This window comes from Bos grunniens, chromosome 8 (assembly GCF_055505025.1).
Source record: "Bos grunniens cultivar Pamir isolate PY7600 chromosome 8, Bosgru_T2T1.0, whole genome shotgun sequence".
In the NCBI taxonomy this organism is placed as follows: Eukaryota; Metazoa; Chordata; class Mammalia; order Artiodactyla; family Bovidae; genus Bos; species Bos grunniens.
In genome coordinates, this window is record NC_141172.1 from 76,644,620 (window position 1) to 76,664,241 (window position 19,622).

At 35.6% G+C, this 19,622-nt stretch overlaps 1 protein-coding gene across 6 annotated transcripts in view; it reads right to left on the reverse strand.

Annotated features, from left to right (window-relative positions):
* Positions 1–542: 542 nt before the first annotated feature.
* Positions 543–19,622, reverse strand: part of GKAP1 (G kinase anchoring protein 1) — a 91,502-nt gene continuing 72,422 nt past the window's right edge. For 4 of the 6 annotated variants that reach the window (XM_086416815.1, XM_086416817.1, XM_086416812.1 and 1 more), the window contains 5 exons: positions 11,200–11,301; positions 7,478–7,541; positions 3,846–3,916; positions 3,264–3,341; positions 543–861 (listed from right to left, as the gene is read on the reverse strand). In XM_086416815.1, coding sequence (XP_086272941.1) covers positions 814–861; positions 3,264–3,341; positions 3,846–3,916; positions 7,478–7,541; positions 11,200–11,301 — 363 coding nt within the window. In that variant the 3' untranslated portion in view covers positions 543–813. The remainder of the gene's footprint in view (positions 862–3,263; positions 3,342–3,845; positions 3,917–7,477; positions 7,542–11,199; positions 11,302–19,622) is intronic. The other 2 variants (XM_086416813.1, XM_086416816.1) reach the window with 2 other exon arrangements.

Sequence of the window (19,622 nt, forward strand, 5' to 3'; positions counted from 1 at the left end):
AAACCATCTCATGCAAGTTTTCTCAATTTCCAAACAATGTGAAATCACACTCTAATATGTATGGTAATTATTTTTGGTAATCATTCCTACCCCCATCTTCTGTTTTGCCTGAACATAGGCCATTTGGCAATATATTGTATGTCCTATTGGAGAAGGCAATGGCACCCCACTCCAGTACTCTTGCCTGGAAAATCCCATGGACAGAGGAGCCTGGTAGGCTGCAGTCCATGGGGTCGCTACGAGTTGGACACAACTGAGCGACTTCACTTTCACTTTTCACTTTCATGCATTGGAGAAGGAAATGGCAACCCACTCCAGTGTTCTTGCCTGGAGAATCCCAGGGACGGGAGAGCCTGGTGGGCTGCTGTCTATGGGGTCGCACAGAGTCGGACACGACTGAAGTGACTTAGCTTAGCTTAGCTTATAAGGTTCAGGATGGACAAAGTGCCAAGCAAATATTCAGTGAAATCCAAGTAACTGATTGTGCTATGAACAAAAACCACACTTTCACATTGTTTCTGAAATTTAAAAAACCAAACATATTAATGGAAGAGTAAATTTTATTGACTGATGAAAAACTAAAGTGATAAGAAGTATGAATAGTATACAATAATCAGTGAGTTTTGCTGGAATTCTATTTTTATTATTTTCACTTTAAGCCAAAAGGACATAAAATTATAGACTGTTAGTGAGCTAATCATTTTAAATTTCAACAAAAACTGCATAGTTCAGCAGTTGCACAGCATTAAATATATACATTTTTGCAAAACCCTGAAAGTTTTCCTTTTGTGTTGACCTCAAAGGCTAATGGAATCACCTACACTGGTCGGATTCAGAGTTTCTTTTCCCTTTTCTGCCACCCTGCAAAGAGAAATAGGGTAAATTATTTAGAAAGTAACATTTTGGAGGGAATTTTCCTTTTAAGAATAAATGAGATCAAAGGCATTTTTGACTATGAAAAGAAAGGAACTTCTTTTTGAGTTTGTTGCAAATTTGAATTATCAGATATCAATGGTTAAAGTAGGTGGTAGAAGACAGCTATCCATTTGAATTAGTCTGGATTTACTATGATTACCAGTATCTTATCTTTTAGAGTTCATCTGCACTGTCCAAGATCTTTTTAAAAAATAAAAATTTTGATCAATGCTAAAATAAACAACTTGCTCCACATGGTCAGCAAATTTGGGGAATTGCTTCTGGTAATTCAATTTCCAATTCAAGTGTTGTATAGTTCTGTTCATGTAAGACAGCATTAGAAATCTGATTTTGTTCATCAATGGCTTGAAAAGATATTACACTTTTCATATTGTTCAGTGACATATAAAAATCTATTTAATTTGCCCCAAATGAAACTCTATCAATGGTACTTAACTTGAGCCAAAGAAAGAAAGGTAGCTTAAAAGACAGAAAGTAATTTTTCATTAATTACTTTTAATGTAACATTTTCTGCCTTACTCTGATTCAAAAAGCAAATATTTATTTTAAAAATATGAAAAGCACAAAGGTACAAAAAAGAGAATTTAATCATCCATAACTATTCTACCCTCCATTTTAACCATAAATAATGCTTTGATGGGGGCTTCCCTGGTGGCTCAGTTGGTAAAGAATCTGCCTGAAGTGGGAGATCTGGGTTTGATCCCTGTGTTGGGAAGAACCCCTGGAGAAGGGAATGGCTACCCACTCTAGTATTCTTGCCTGGAGAATTCCATGGACAGAGGAGCCTGGCAGGCTACAGTCCATGGGCTCACAAAGAATCAGACATGACTGAGTGACTAACATTAATAGTAAAGGTATTTATAATAATTTAATAATTTTTCATTTTTATAAACTATGGCAAAGATACCTAAACTTAATCACTAGAATCACCTAAGTAGTAATATTTTAAAAATTCTGATGCCCAGACTTTGTCCCAACCTATTTATTTATGATAATTAGGAGTGGGCTGAACAATCTGTAATTCAAAAAGTTCCCAAGAGATTCTGATGATCAGCCAAATTTGGGAATGATTTGCCTGTGAAAGTACATTTCTCAGAGTGGTGGTTATATGAGGGGCACAAGGAACCCAGACCCATTTAATAATGTTGGCAGCTTCTCTTGTTCCATCCTTTTTCTGCCTATAACTTCCCTCCCAGAGTTCAAAAACATATCTATACCAACCTTCTTTTAAAAAAAAATCAAATAAACAATTCTATTATTCACTCCTAAACAAATAAAAGTTTTGAAAAGATTTATCCACAGGAAAAAATCTGAAGAGATTATGTAAAACTTGAGATGTATAATGACAGGTATTAAGAACAAGATTTATTTCCTGACAGCAGGGAAATAAAAAATAAAGTTACTAAAAAACTTTCTACAAGGTAGATATTCACTATATATATTTACCAATGTTATACAACTTAAAACTCTAACTTCACTTCTAAACAAGAGTTTTTTAAAAATAATAATAATTCAACAATCCCTTTCAGAGCTTCCCAGACAAAGGGAATCTTCCTTCCTGGACTGATGAGATGTCAAAAGCTGGAGCTAAACAACTTTTATGTTCTCTAGTCCACCAGTAGTGGCTTTCAAACTTTTTTGACCATGACTCCACACTAATTAACTCATTTTATATCATGACATAGACACACATACATATGTATACACAAATATATATGTGTTTGTATATATTCACACATGTACACATATACTGAAAGAAAGCCATGACATTATTTATGGCTTCATCCAGGAAAAAAAACTCAATGCCAGCTTGTAAATGCAGAAGAAACGATAGAATTAGAAAAATCACTCTTTTGCAACTACCAAAATAATAACTGTTATAAATATCATCAATGGATGCTAAAACCATTGAGTAAAAAGAAAAGAATATTCACACGATCTCAAACTATAATATCACATATTATTTATCGATTACAAAGGGGGAAGATATCTTTATCATAAGATATCTAAAAGATATTGCTGTACCCAAGTGGTCAAACTTACAATGTAACGGGATAAACATCATTATGTACCTTCCCTCAATAGGATGCACTGGCACATACACCACATCATCTATGTAGCACCAAAGACCATGTTGAACTACTTTAGATATTACTGTATATACCAATATCTAGAATTAACATTTTCTAATATGTAAACTAGATAACCAGTAATAACAAATTTGGTGAATAAATTATGGCCTAAGAATAAAATAGTACATTTATCCTCATATGTATATACCTATTCTAAATGTATTATTTGTGATGAAAACACTTATAAAAGCATACCTGATATTTGGCTAATTCTGCTTGTAACACTTTCACTTTAGATCTTTCTTGTTCTAATGCAGCATGAAGTGAAGTTACCTATAACCAAATATTCAATTAAAAGAGACTTTTTTGATCAATACTCTTTATTTCTTAACACTTACTCGCAATGATGATTTTTGATTACTAGATTAATGAGCATCAGAAGAGAACCTCTCTCCCCACATACAACTTCAATTAGGCATTTTGCTCAGCTGTATATTGTAAAGATAGGCAGGACCAGTTCACTGTTCTAAGACAAGACCACAGGATAAGGATGGGAAGGGGAGAAAATCAAGTATATGAACATGGTAAATTCTATCTGCCCTTTCTATGTCTATATTCATAGTCCACATCAACTAAAATACAACCTTATCTTCCCCTATTCTTTAGGACACATACACCTCTCTTAGCACAGTAAACAGAGTCTTCATTCATTTGTTACAGCATGGCACAGTGATAATGAAGTATGGTTTAAAACATTTTTCTGCAGTGCTGAAGGGCTGTCTTTTTGTTTAGTCAAGTTTCCTAATTCAGGACAAAAGAATAAATAGTTTTCCTTACCTGTATTGTTAGCTCATTCTTGATACTTTGTGATTCATCAACTTGCAGAAGTATTTCTGCTTTATCTTTCACTGACAAAAAAGGAAAAACAGCAGTATAATCTTTCCAATCACTCAGATACTTTAATAATACTTTCGGTGAACCAAGATAGCAGCGCAGTCAGGCAAAGATTAAATTGTCCTCATACTTAATGACTGTATTCCTGAACCTATATATACCTCTTTATTTCCACTGGTAAATTCTGATCATTATTATCACCACAGCAGTTTTCATTGGAAAATTTACATTTTCTGTGGTGGTAAAATATTAATTGTGCAGATATGATAAAAGATTAATTTTTTCCATCTATACTAAAAGAATAAGGACGGAGTAAATAAAACATTTCACGTAGAGAAAAAAACTTTTAAATACCTAGACTAGTCAAACTTAAAAACAACATACTGTGTTTTTTGTTGTTGTTGTTAAAATTGTCAATTGTGCATACTCTAAGGCCCACAAAAATTATTTCCATCTGACTTTTCATACCATTAAAGTGAAGTGAGTAAAGTTGCTCAGTCGTGTCCAACTCTTTGTGACCCCGTGGACTGTAGGCTACCAGCCTCCTCTGTCCATGGGATTTCCCAGGCAAGAATACTGGAGTGGATTGCCATTTCCTTCTCCAGGGGGATCTTCCTAACCCAAAGATTGAACCCGGGTCTCCCGCATTGCAGGCACTTTAACCTCTGAGCCACCACCCAATTCATACCATTAAAGCACTATCAAATAAATGTAGCTCATATGAGCACAGTCAATCATGTAATATCTATAGTTTCAGAACTATTCACTTGTCTAAAGGTTTTTCCCTCTTTAGGAAAGCAAGAAATCTCTATCACCACAGCTCTTCCAATGTAACACTGTCATTCAAATTTTTCCCAGTTTGATATGCACTAAGGTGAGATGCTGTGTTAAGAAACAAATCACAGTCTCTCAAAACTCAAACTGGGAACATTTACAAATTACACTTTCTACTCCTTCATCCTCAGAATTAAGCATACTCATTGAGAAATAAGTGATTTTTAACAATCATGTCATATATTAACTACAGTTTTTCTGTAATGCTGTTTTGTGTTTCAAAGAGACTGATACATCAGAGAACAACTTGAACATAACATGAACTGTATACTTGTTTTAAGCACAATTCCATGAACACAGAAAACTGCAGCCATGCACACACCTGAAATTAACTACCAGCTATTTCAGTTCACTATGTCAAGAACCACACCTACTTTCCATCATTCCATCACTTAATAGTAACAAACACAAGCTGCAACCCTTCTGAAACCAACTTCTACAGCAAACTTTAGGGTGTCTTCAAAGTAAAGTGCCATATTTATTATAGTATTTATGTGTTTAACCATTTTAACATGAATAAAACTGTTACCTTTTTAATTAAGTTCCCAATTTTTTTCATGTGTCACCAACAAAACCTTTAAATGTTGTATGCTAATTCCATTTTCTCTATAAATTTTGTGGTCTTTAACTGTATGATTTCGTGATTTTTAGGAACACATATTGTATTTTAATAGAACTGACTATATTTACATTTATATTTATATTATAAATGCTAATGTCTGTATACTCTAATATACTGTATTTTTCGTGTAGTAGTTCTATATAAAATTATTCTACTTGGATGACTTACAGTATGGAGTATGGACACCAGTATTACTATGGTAGCCATTTTAGTCTATTTTTGAGAATAAGTTTTTATCAGTTAACCTTCTCATTTTTCACAACTTTTTCCCTAAGGAATATTACTTTATTTTTACATATTTAAAAATCATACATCCAGTATTCAATGATATCCTTAATTTCTTCAATTAGAAATGTATCTTGTAAACATTATTTTATATTCATAACGTTATTCATTAAATGATCCACATGGAGCTCAGTGACATGCATAAATTTAAATTCATCTCAGGATGTTGATAACTGTTCAAATAATGTCATTTCCCATTATTATTTAACTTCTATTTTATCACAGTTAAGCTGTGTAACAGTTAAGTTACATTATAAAAATAGTAAAATTATAAAAAATGTTTGACTCTACTTTAAGACTATTCTATTCAATTCATGGGAAATAGATGGGGAAACAGTGTCAGACTTTATTTTTGGGGGCTCCAAAATCACTGCAGATGGTGACTGCAGCAATGAAATTAAAAGACGCTTACTCCTTGGAAGAAAAGTTATGACCAACCTAGATAGCATATTGAAAAGCAGAGATACTACTTTGCCAACAAAGGTCTGTCTAGTAAAGGCTATGGTTTTTCCAATGGTCATGTATGGATGTGAGAGTTGGACTGTGAAGAAGGCTGAGCGCCGAAGAATTGATGCTTTTGAACTGTGGTGTTGGAGAAGACTCTTGAGAGTCCCTTGGACTGCAAGGAGATCCAACCAGTCCATCCTAAAGGAGATCAGTCCTGGGTGTTCTTTGGAAGGAATGATGCTAAAGCTGAAACTCCAATACTTTAGCCACCTCATGTGAAGGGCTGACTCAATGGAAAAGACTCTGATACTGGGAGGGATTGGGGGCAGAAGGAGAAGGGGACGACAGAGGATGAGATGGCTGGATGGCATCACCGACGCGATGGACGTGAGTTTGAGTGAACTCCAGGAGTTGGTGATGGACAGGGAGGCCTGGTGTGCTGCGATTCATGGGGTCGCAAAGAGTTGGACACGACTGAGCGACTGAACTGAACTGAACTGATTCTATTCAATTGGACAGATTTCTGGTTTTTACTCATATTGTTTTAATAACTGCTATTTAATATAGTTTAAATTTTGGTTGGACAATTCCACTCCCAGTATCTTCATTATCTGAAACAATTTTAGGTACCTTGTTTACCTATCTTTTAAGGTGTGCTTCATAAATTCTTAATTTCTTAAGTGCTATACAGTACTCACAGGAGCTATATTTGGGATTTCATTAACATTTGTAAACAAGGGAAATTGTTATACTTAATTTCATCTATATAAAAGATTTTCTCATCTATTCATGTCTTTATGTCTTATATGGTTCATCATTTTCTTTTACAAATTTAATACACACTTGTTCTTAATGTAAATTTTTCACAGAGCTTTCAAGATCAATGCCATTTGGTATACATATTCAGAAATGCAGCTGATGTGGGGAGTTTCATATAACATCAACTTTACTAATGTTATTATCTCTAGTCATTTTTGATTGAGTTCCTTGGCTTCCTACTGGTGATCTATAGCCAAAAGTTTAGAGTGTCCACAAAAGGATGAAGAGTGGGGGCAGAGAGACAGGGGAGAAGGAAAAGCTGAAATGATGATAGGCCTTCTCTATTAATAAATAGAATCTTAAGAAAATGTTATTCCTGTTTTCCCTCTAAATGTAGTCCAATAATTTATAAGAATTGAAATTTCAAGAGTTTCTTACCTCAATAGTTGTAAACTTGTGTAATACTAAGGTGCTGTAAGAGAGACTTGTAATCATAAAATTATCAAAAACAATCCAGTTTATACCATTTTGGGAAACCTTTTTATTTTGTTGAGTTAATAAATCATACATCTTGGAAAGTTATCTTCAAATATTTTTAAGATTAATTCTAAAAACAGAAATCACTTACTTTCACCTTCCTGAAGCATTTTCAATAACTGTGCATTTCTTGCCTTTACTTCTTTATACTTTGCCTAATAATCAAATAAAAAGATTTAATTTTTTAAAAAGTATATGATGTGATAAATGCCTTACTACCAATTCATGGAGCTATGAATCCTAGACTTGCTCAAAGACATAAATTACTTCTGAAAGAAACAAGATGAAGGAAAACGTATTCAGAAATATTATTTAAATCCCTGGTATAATAATATATATATCAACATTATAGGTGACTGAATAAATAGAGTAGGATAAAAGTGGAGAAAAGAGAATAAAACTAAATTTTTCTGAAGAGTCACTTTTCCTCCTTGAATAAAATCCTTATACAATTCAAATAATTACATGAAAACAAAAATAAAAACGATGCACAGTTCTATACAGTACTATACTAGAACTCTATCTTTTCTATAACTGCTACTGTTCAATATGTGACTACTAACTACTAGAAACGTAGCCAGTGTTACTGAGAAAATGACTTTTACTTGTTTTTAGTTTTATTAAATTAAAATTTTAATTTATTCAACCTTTACTTATACAAGTTAAAATTTTTATTTTGTTTAAAATTCATGTAGCATATTAATTTTATACCATGTGTAGTGGTTACTGTACAGTACAGTTCTATATTTGATCAGTTAAGGCTTTACTAATCTTTTGTTATTTCATTAAATACTGTTAAAATAATTTTTGGCTGAAATGAGTAATCTACTGAAATATTTTTCAGTTATTTTCAACTTTTAAAAAATGGCTTAATTTCTTTTCAAACTACACAAATGACACAATTATACATTATAAACAATTTAGGAATTGTATTCCCACATTAACATCAGATTCCAGAGAATTTTCCCCCTATAGTACCTTTATTCAACATAAAGCACACACTGAACTATTTATATTTAATAAATTAATACATTAGAGAAAATAATATATTTAATAATTATAGAAATAGAGGAGGTAAAAGAAAATAGATTAATATAAGAAACTTGTCATTTCTTCTCTCAACAGGTACACAGATATATACAGAAGTTACCAGATTCAAAAATCTTCCTTATAAAACAAATTTGATTTTAAATTAAGTCCAGCAGATGACTTTTACTAAATACTATGTCCAGTAAATTGGTGAGGATAAAGCAATAATGTTATTCAGTGATACTGCAGACAATACACTGAATGGAAGAAGCAAGCATAGTGAACATAAAAGGTAGTAGGACTTTTGGACTTTTGAGAAGCTAGGAAATGAAGGAGGGAGATAAGTCCACTGGAAACACCAAAATATGAAGGGGAAAACATATACAATCAATTACAACTATACTCATTATGAATATAGAAATATATCTACTGGGAATATAGAACTGTATCCATTATGAAATTCTCACTCTCAGGGCTTCAATCAACATTAATATCTCATCAAACTGTTTCTTGAGCTCAAGCCTTTGTCCAAGGTTCAGATCAGTGTATACAGGGAGGCATATCTTTAGTTACTTGTCAAGGTCTAAAGCCAGTTCATAAAGGAAAGATTGTAAATGATCAAAATTACCTGTGAAAATTCTTTATACTGCTCATAAAAATAACATAGTTTTGCATATATAATCCTGAACAGGAAATGTATTAATGTCCATGAAAACCTTAAAGTATAAAATCCTGGTACTATGCAATTTATAACAAAGAACACATGGAATATAGTGTCCTCATTAGTACTTTTAACTTCATGAAAAAGAACACAAATACATATATGTTGTGACTCCACAGTGTCCAACACAGATGATCAACATCCTGAACATCTACGCCCACATCCACAGCCATTTCAAACTCAACATGTCTAAATACCATCTGTTAGTTCCCATTTCCCAAACCAGTTAAAAACGTGTTCTTCCTCTTAACATTCAATACCTGTTAATTATGTTACCAGATTTGTCTTCATTCCAGGCCTCAGCTATGTGCATTACCTTCCACTAAACAACTCTCAGGTCACTTTCTTTCTAAAACCTTTACTGCCCTCTCCTTGTCTAAAATGCAAATACCTTCATATTCTCACCTCAACTAACATCTCTAATCTCTCCTACAGCTTCCCATTTCTCTAAATGTCAGCAACAATGCATTTCCTCCCATTCTCTTCCCTTTGTATGCACTGTTCAATGTGGGAAAACTATCTTTTTTTTGGGGGATGAAATCCTTAGCAATTTTCAATAGCAACAGATTTATTCCTCTTTCTAGAACCCTCTGTCAAATCTGTCACAAATTCTACATTGTACCGCAATTATTTACATGATTTATCTTCTCCATTAGAGTATGACCTTCTTACTAATTCACCTTTGCATTCACTGTGTACGAAAAGGGAGAAGTGGTTGAAGTTCAGGAGGGTTTTTAACAGGGATGATTCTTAAAGGCACAAGTACAAGAGGAAGGGAAATGTAAGAACCTTCAGAGCTGGAACCTGACATATTTTTCTTCATACAGGACCCAGAAAAGCACTTGGCATATTACAGGCATTCAACAAATAATCGTTGAGTGAATCAATATTAGTTCAAAAAAAGAATGCTACTTGAGATGAATAAATTTTTTTTAAAGCCTGAGAAAGGAGAAGAGTAATAGTTCTGTGGTTAAAATAAACTGTATAAATAACATGTGTTGGTGAGGATATGAAGAAACTGGTAACCTTATGCATTGCTGGGGGAAAAGCAACATGGTGCAACTGCTATGGAAAGTCTGATGGTTCCTTAAAAAGTTAAACAGAATTACCACGAGTTGAGACAGTAGCACTGACATTATATACACTATCTTGTGTAAAACAGATATCTAGTGGGAAGCTGTTACTTAGCATAGGGAGCACAGCTTGGTGCTCTGTGATGACCAAGAAGGGTGGAATGGGGGCATGCTCAAGAGGGAGGGTATGTATGTACACATATAGCTGATTCACGTTGTTGTACAGTAGAAACTAACGCAACATTGTAAAGCAATTATAATCCAATTAAAAACATTAAAAATTTTTTAAAAAAGTTAAACACAGAATTACCATATGATCCAACAATTCCACTCTTATGTATATACCAAAAGAAAGGAAAGCAAGGACTCAGATACTTGACATCAATGTTCATGGCTACATTATTCACAACAGCCAAAAGGTAGAAACAATATGAGTGTCCATCAACAGATGAATGAAAAAGAGTGGTATAAACACACAGTGAAGTATTATTCACCAATAAAAAGGAATGAAGTTCTGATATATGCTATAACATGGATATACATGTTGAAAACATGGCAAGTGAAGTAAGTCAGACCACAAAAGGACAAATATCATATGATTCCACTTATATGAAGTACCTAGAACAGGCAAAGTCACAGAGATTAGAGGTCAAGGACTGCAGTACAAGGAAAAATAGGGAGTTCAATGGGTACAGAGTTTCTGTTTGGGATGATGAAAACGTTCTGGAAACAGATAGTGGTGATGGTTATACAACACTTAATGCCACTGAATTATACGCTTAAAAATGGTCAAAATGGCAAATTTAATGTTATACCTATTTTACTATGATAAAAATACATTATCATTCAGATTATATATAATCAATGAGCTAGAAACCTAAATAGCAGATATTGTTTCTATCAAACATTAAATATATTTGCATATAATAAAAACAGAAAATGTACAAATTTATAGAATTTTTTAGTTTACAACGCTAAATATATACAAACCTCCCACTGAGCAATCACATTTTTCAGCTTCTGGATTTCAGCATCTTTTCTTTCAAGTTCCAACTTTAATCTTTCAATTCTTCCATCTTTTAGAACTACTTCCTAAATAGGGAAAACACCATTTTAGAAATAAGACAGTTTTGTCATGTCTGATTTACAATATCCTTTACTAAAGGTTTAAGAGGAAAAAATCCCAATTTTAATTCATTTTCTAAAGCAACCTAAACTGTTAACTACATTTCAACTCGTACTCAATTTTACAACTGTAACTGTGGACAGTACAAGCAAATAAGATATTTATGCCTAATCTCAAACTACAAATGTAACCTAGAACAATATGAGAGCTTTGAGATATTTCCATCCTGGAATAAACATACTAAAAGTGGTTTGTGACAAGTTGTTATTAGTTTATCTTAAAAACCTAAAAGAACTGAAAACTTATGAGAAAACTAAAAAACAAATAACAATACAAAACCCCAAATTAGTTTTTTTACTATATCATCAATTAACACATATAAGAAAAAAACATTTTATCCTGACAGCAATAAAAGAAAATCCCAAAGAATAAAATTTAGTAATTTTCAGGATCAATGAATGATAAAATATTGAAAAGGATAGAACAAAGCATGTTTGTAGATGGCAATACTAAATATTAGTTTGTACATTCAACACAATTTCAATAGAGTTTTCTTCTTTGGAACTTAGCAAGATAGTCAAAATTTTATCTGAGAGAACACAGGATAGAAACAAAAGTTAATGCAGTAGAATCTGCCTATCAAGTAATTATATATTATATAGCAAAAATGATTAAAATAGCATGTCATGGTACCTAGGTTGACAAAGCAATGTACCCGAAAAGCAAGTCCAGAAAGAGGTTTAAGAATTTATTATAACTAACTATATTTTAAAGTGAGAAAAGACTGAATTACAGAATAATGGTAGGATATGGGACAAATGGCTAACTGGGAAAAATCAAATTAAATCCCTGCCATCTTAATTTAAATGCAAAAAAAAAAAAAAACCCAAAAGTCATACTTCATAAGAATATATATTGGTTCTCTTTATCTAATGAGTAACATGGCAACATAATTTTATTCCAAAAATACTCACTGATTCTGTAAAAAATAAATAAATTAAAACAAAATGCTCATTGAGCACCTAGCTGCTAGGTGCTGGGTATACAACAGTGAACAGAACTGAAAAGATTCTTGCCCTCATGGGATTTGTCTGGTGGAGAAGGCAGATATTACATTTTGAAACGCTGCAATTAGAAATGGGGTTTAAGCAATGAAGAAAAGAAACAGTAGGAAATAATGTGGGTTATTCCGTAGTGGATCAGAGAAGCTTTCTCTGAGGTCCTGACACTTGTAAGATGAACCTAGAGTGACTGGGTTGGAACTGCCTAAGTAAAAAGTGGAGGGAGGTGAGAGCCTTCCGGGTAGAAAGAAGAGCATGTATTAATACAAAGGCCCTGAGGCAGAAAAGAGCTAGAGTGTTTGAAGGCTAGTAAAGAGGCAAGCATAGCTGAAGCCTAGAGAAAAAGATGACAGTATATGATTTTAGAAAAAAAATTTGGATCAAAATTAGCAATATACATACTATTATAATGGCCCAGGAAACTCATTTCTAGGAATTTATCTAAATAGATAAGCGAGGCCCAGGAATCTTACTTCTAGGAATTCATCTAAATAGGTAAATGAGGGGGGAGTATCTATGAAAGTGTTCACGGAAGATTACAACAAAAAAATGGAAATAAATTTAAATGCCCAACAATAAGGGTGGAAATCACCAAAAATTATGTTTTGTTATTTAGTTGTGAAGTAGTGTCCTACTCTTCTGTGTACCCATGAACTGTACACACCAGGCACCTCTGTCCATGGGATTTCCCAGGTAAGAATACTGGTGTGCATTGTCACTTTCCTCTTCAAGGAATCTTCCTGACTCAGGGATCAAACCCATGTTTTCTGCATTGCAGGTGGATTCTTTACCACTGAGCCACCAGTTTAGTCCAGTCACTCAGTCGTGTCTGACTCTTAGAGATCCCATGAACCACAGCACGCTAGGCCTCCCTGTCCATCACCAACTCCCAGAGTTCACCCAAACCCATGTCCATTGAGTCGGTGATGCCATCCAACCACCTTCTTCTTTGTTGTCCCCTTCTCCTTTTGCCCTCAATCTTTCCCAGCATCAGGGTCTTCTTAAACGAGTCAGCTCTTCACATCAGGTGGCCAAAGTATGGGAGTTTCAGCTTCAACATCAGTCCTTCCAATGAACATCCAGGACTGATCTCCTTTAGGATGGACTGATCTCCTTTAGGATGGACTGGATGGATCTCCTTGCAGTCCAAGGGACTCTCAAGAGTCTTCTCCAACACCACAGTTCAGAAGCATCAATTCTTCGGCGCTCAGCTTTCTTTATAGGCCAACTCTCACATCCATACATGACCACTGGAAAAACCATAGCCTTGACTAGATAGACCTTCGTTGACAAAGTAATGTCTCTGCTTTTCAATATGCTGACTAGGTTGGTCATAATTTTCCTTCCAAGAAGTAAGTGTCTTTTAATTTCATGGTTGCAATCACCATCTGCAGTGATTTTGGAGCCCCCCCAAAATAAAGTCAGCCGCTGTTTCCCTATCTGTTTTGACATGAAGCGATGGGACCGGATGCCATGATCTTCGTTTTCTGAATGTTGAGCTTTAAGCCAACTCTTTCATTCTCCTCTTTCACTTTCATCAAGAGGCTTTTTAGTTCTTCACTTTCTGCCATAAGGGTGGTATCATCTGCATATCTGAGGTTATTGATATTTCTCCCAGCAATCTTGATTCCAGCTTGTGCTTCATCCAGCCCAGTGTTTCTCATATGTACTCTGCATCTAAGTTAAATAAGCAGAGTATGGTGCCTTGACGTACTCCTTTTGTTATTTAGAATCAGTCTGTTGTTCCATGTCCAGTTCTAACTGTTGCTTCCTGACCTGCATACAGATTTCTCAAGAGGCAGGTCAGGTGGTCTGGTATTCCCATCTCTTTCAGAATTTTCCAAAGTTTATTGTGATCCACACAATCAAAGGCTTTGGCATAGTCAATAAAGCAGAAATACATGTTTTTCTGGAACTCTCTTGCTTTTTCAATGATCCAGCAGATGTTGCCAATTTGATCTCTGGTTCCTCTGCCTTTTCTAAAACCAGCTTGAACATCTGGAAGTTCACAGTTCACATACTGCTAAAGCCTGGCTTGGAGAATTTTGAGCATTACTTTGCTAGTGTGTGAGATGAGTGCAATTGTGCAGTAGTTTGAGCATTCTTTGGCATTGCCTTTCTTTGGGATTGGAATGAAAACTGACCTTTTCCAGTCCTGTGGCCTCTGCTGAGTTTTCCAAATTTGCTGGCATATTGAGTGCAGCACTTTCACAGCATCATCTTTTAGGATTGGAAATAGCTCAACTGGAATTCCGTCACCTCCACTAGCTTTGTTCGTAGTGATGTTTTCTAAGGCCCACTTGACTTCACATTCCAGGATGTCTGGCTCTAGGTCAGTGATCACACCATCGTGATTATCTGGGTCGTGAAGATCTTTTTTGTACAGTTCTTCTGTGTATTCTTGCTACCTCTTCTTAATATCTTCTGCTTCTGTTAGGTCCATACCATTTCTGTCCTTTATTGAGCCCATCTTTGCATGAAATGTTCCCTTGGTATCTCTAATTTTCTTGAAGAGATCTCTAGTCTTTCCCATTCTGTTGTTTTCCTCTATTTCTTTGCACTGATCGCTGAGGAAGGCTTTCTTTTCTTGTTATTCTTTGGAACTCTGCATTCAGATGCTTATATCTTTCCTTTTTTCCTTTGCTTTTTGCTTCTCTTTCTCCCCAGACAGCCATTTTGCTTTTTTGCATTTCTTTTCCATGGGGATGGTCTTGATCCCTGTCTCCTGTACAATGTCACAAGCCTCGGTCCATAGTTTATCAGGCACTCTATCTATCAGATCTAGTCCCTTAAATCTATTTCTCACTTCCACTGTATAATCATAAGGGATTTGATTTAGGTCATACCTGAATGCAAGAGGACATCTGATGCAAGGCAGACACACTGAAACCATAATCACAGAAAACTAGTCAATCTAATCACATGGACCATGCCTGGTCTAACTCAGTAAAACTAAGCCATGCCCTGTGGGGCCACCCAAGATGGACAGGTGCGGGGAGCTGCCCGTGAGAACGGGGTCCTTTGTCCGAAGGACACAGCTCTGGGAGCTGCCTCAGTCCTTGAGGGTTTGCTTGCAAACATAGCTCTCTGTCCCGCCACCCCAGAGATTAGGCGCTTATTTACTGCAGGCACCTGGAGTTCTGTGCAAACTTCTCACGCACAGAGAAATGTTATCTGGTGTAAGAAGTAATAACAGGGAGCCATTCCCATGCTCTCAAGATTTCTTGTGACTGTTTGTAAGATGTATAGGCCAACCAAGAAAAAATGTCAACTGTCTTGTCTTTCTCACGCTTTTCTGTATAAATATGAGATGTTGAATAAAGTTGGTGTCAGACTGCGTCCCTTCGTGGTGACGTGTCTGAACCTCTCGACCCCATCTTTGTAGTCTCTTGCTTTAGTTTCTTTCTTAGCCCCGCCGTGCACGTTCTCGGGACCTGATCGACTTTGCCGGCTGGCTCTGGCAGACAGGTCATGGTGGAGAGGTCTAACAGAATGTGGTCCACTGAAGAAGGGAATGGCAAACCACTTCAGTGTTCTTGCCTTGAGAACCCCATGAACAGTATGAAAAGGCAAAATGACAAGATACTGAAAGAGGAATTCCCAGGTTAGCAGGTGCCCAATATGCTACAGGAGATCAGTGGAGAAATAACTCCAGAAAGAATGAAGGGATGGAGCCAAAGCAAAAACAATACCCAGTTGTGGATGTGACTGGTGATAGAAGCAAGGTCTAATGCTGTAAAGAACAATATTGCATAGGAACCTGGAATGTTAGGTCCATGAATCAAGGCAAATTGGAAGTGGTCAAACAGGAGATGGAGAGTGAATGTTGACATTCTAGGAATCAGCAAACTAAAATGGACTGGAATGCGTGAATTTAACTCAGATGACCATTATATCTACTACTGTGGGCAGGAATCCCTTAGAAGAAACGGAGTAGCCATCATGGTCAACAAAAGAGTCCGAAATGCAGTACTTGGATGCAATCTCAAAAACGACAGAATGATCTCTGTTTCCAAGGCAAACCATTCAATATCACAGTAATCCAAGTCTATGCCCCAACCAGTAATGCTGAAGAAGCTGAAGTTGAATGGTTCTATGAAGACCTACAAGACCTTTTAGAACTAACACCCAAAAAAGATGTCCTTTTCATTATAGGGGACTGGAATGCAAAAGTAGGAAGTCAAGAAATACCTGGGGTAACAGGCAAATTTGGCCTTGGAATACGGAATGAAGCAGGGCAAAGGCTAATGGAGTTCTGCCGAAAGAATGCACTGGTCATAGCAAACACCCTCTTTCAACAACACAAGAGAAGACTCTACACATGGACATCACCAAATGGTCAACACCGAAATCAGATTGATTATATTCTTTGCAGCCAAAGATGGAGAAGCTCTATACAGTCAGCAAAAACAAGACCGGGAGCTAACTGTGGCTCAGATCATGAACTCCTTATTGCCAAATTCAGACTTAAATTGAATGAGATTAGGGTCAGTTTTTCTCCTACTGTATCTGCAAACTGGCGATCATAAAGATACCTGTTATCTTCACAGTTAACTGTGAGAATTAGATGAAATAATAAATTTAAGTACTTAATATAATATCTAGCAAATATATATTAAGCCCTCAAATATTTATTTTTGCATTATAAGTTCTTAACTTAGCAGTTATTTCTAGAATTTTTACAACAATTGGCAGTTTTTAAAATAGAAAATCTTACTGTTATAAGGTACACTCATTTTTTATGAAATGTTATATTTCATTAAAATTTAAAATTATCTTCTAAGTAGATTATACTAAAATGAAAATAAAAAGGTGTATAAATCTATGTCCACAAGGGATCTGTAGTCTACAAACAACAAAAATGTGCTGTGTGAAATGTGCCATAAGAAAACCAAAATGCTATAGGGTATAGAGAAAAAAGGAAAGATCATATCCAGGTTTTCTGTGTTTGGGGCTGGAACAGGGAAATGTGAGAAAGCATCAGGGTAGATGACATGTGAAATGAACTTTGAGCAAAGCTGGGAAAGATTTAACATTGTGACAGGAGTGCTCTGGTCTGGCTAGAAGAAAAAACTGGAAAGAGTATGACTAAAGTTATTTAGGCTGAAGCTACACTGTAGAACAATGCTTTCAAACTTGTTTGACAGTGATCCACGTTAAGGAATGTTTTACATCATGACTCAATACATAAACATGTCAGTGTATGTATACATATTTGTATTTATGTATATAAACATATGTATAGTGGAACAAATTTCATAAAATATGAAAAGATGTCATATATGCTGATGACTTTTTTTTGAGAGTGCTGGTAGCAACCTACTAAATTTATTTTAGGACTGGTTAAATGGATTGGGACTCTTCATTTGAAAAGCTTGAGGGCTTTAGTAAATGATTCAACAGACACTGAAGCTTAAGGACATGGTGTGGCAGGATGGAAGTCTTACTCTTTAAAAAGTCATCTATTAACAGTGTATAAGATAAATTACCTAGAATTAGAAGGCAGGAGGCAGGAAGTCTTATTAGGTTACTGAAATAATACCAGTAAGAGATAATGAGATTCTAAATTAGAAAAATGTTAAAGTGGAAGAGAAGATATATCTGAGAACTATTTCAGAGATTAAAAATTCCCAAACTTTGAGAAACAGAAAAGTGAAAAGGGAGATTCACAGTCAGAATATCTGGATAAAATGACAAAAGCCCAAACAGAAATGATGAGGTCAAGTTGAATGCTTGGTTTGGAAAGTAAATGATGACCTCAAGTTTCAGCATAGTGAGGCTAAGGTATTCATAGAACAACAGAGTGAAATACGCTACAAAGGCAGTTAATAAAACAGAGCCCTAAAGACCATTGAGAGGGAAGGCCAGTGAAGCTGTGGGCTTCCCCGGTGGCTCAGATGGTAAAGAGCCCACCTGCAATGCAGGAGACCTGGGTTCGATCCCTGGGTCGGGGAGATCCCCTGGAGAAGGGATTGGCTACCCACTTGAGTATTCTTGCCTGGAGAATCCCATGGACAGAGGAGCCTGATGGGCTACAGTCCATGGTGTCGCAAAGTTGGACACGACTGAAGTGACTCAGCACGCATGCATGTGTGCACACATACACGCGCGCACACAAACACACACAGTGAAGCTGTGGAGAAGTTAGTAACTTCACATCCTGCTGCCAGAAGACAATGTTGATACATATCAAGAGCAATACAGGTGTTTACACGCTTTGATGCAACTATTTTTAAGAATGTATTTACTCCGAGGACAAATTCATAAAAAAAGTAAATAGATGAATACCAGGTGACCAGTTCTAAACAACCTAGATGTTCAATAATACAGTAACAGGGCTTCCCTGGTGGTCCAGTGATTAAGAATCTGCCTGCCAATGCAGGGCACATGCGTTTGATCCCTGGTCTAGGAAGATCTCATATGCCTTGGAACAACTAAACCAGTGTACCATAACTATTGAGCCTGTGCCCTAGGTCCTTGGTACAACTACCAAGCCCAAGTACCTAGAGCCTGTGCCCTGCAGAAGAAAAGCCACCACAATGAGAAGCCTGCACACCATAGGGGTTACAAAGAGTAACCCCTGCTCATTCCAACTAGAGAAAGCCCATGTGCGCAGTAACAAAGACCCAGCAGAGCCAAAATAAATAAAACAATAAACCTTAAAAAAAACTTACAGAAAATAGTTTAAAAAAATACTGAGTAATGAACAATTACAGAATGTTGACTTGACAGAATATAACTACAGTTTAGAAAAGGGGCTACAAAAACTATATTCCTTATTGTTAGTGATTTTTAAAATACCTAAGCATGTAGTGTTTCCCTGGAAAAGTACTATACAAAAATGAAACCAAATGTTAAAGACTGATTGAATTAGCGTGGATGTATTTTTCACCTTTAAAAATTTCTGGTACACTAATACACAGTTTAAAATGATTTTAACATTTGCAAAAAGGTTTTCCCTGAAAAAGGAGTGTGAGGAGGAGAGGATGGAGGTAGATAAAAAGAGAGTATTTTTTAATGGCCTCAATATTCCTTTTTCCCCCACTATACTGAATGACATGACAAAATACTCAACTTTTTTACTTATGAAAAAATTTACATGTGCAAAAGAATATATAAATTGACATGGCAAGTAAAAAGAAAAATAAACCAATATGCAGATTATGTGAACATTACCAATATTTTGGCATCCCCCACATTTCTCTCCCCAATCGTATCCTTTTCCC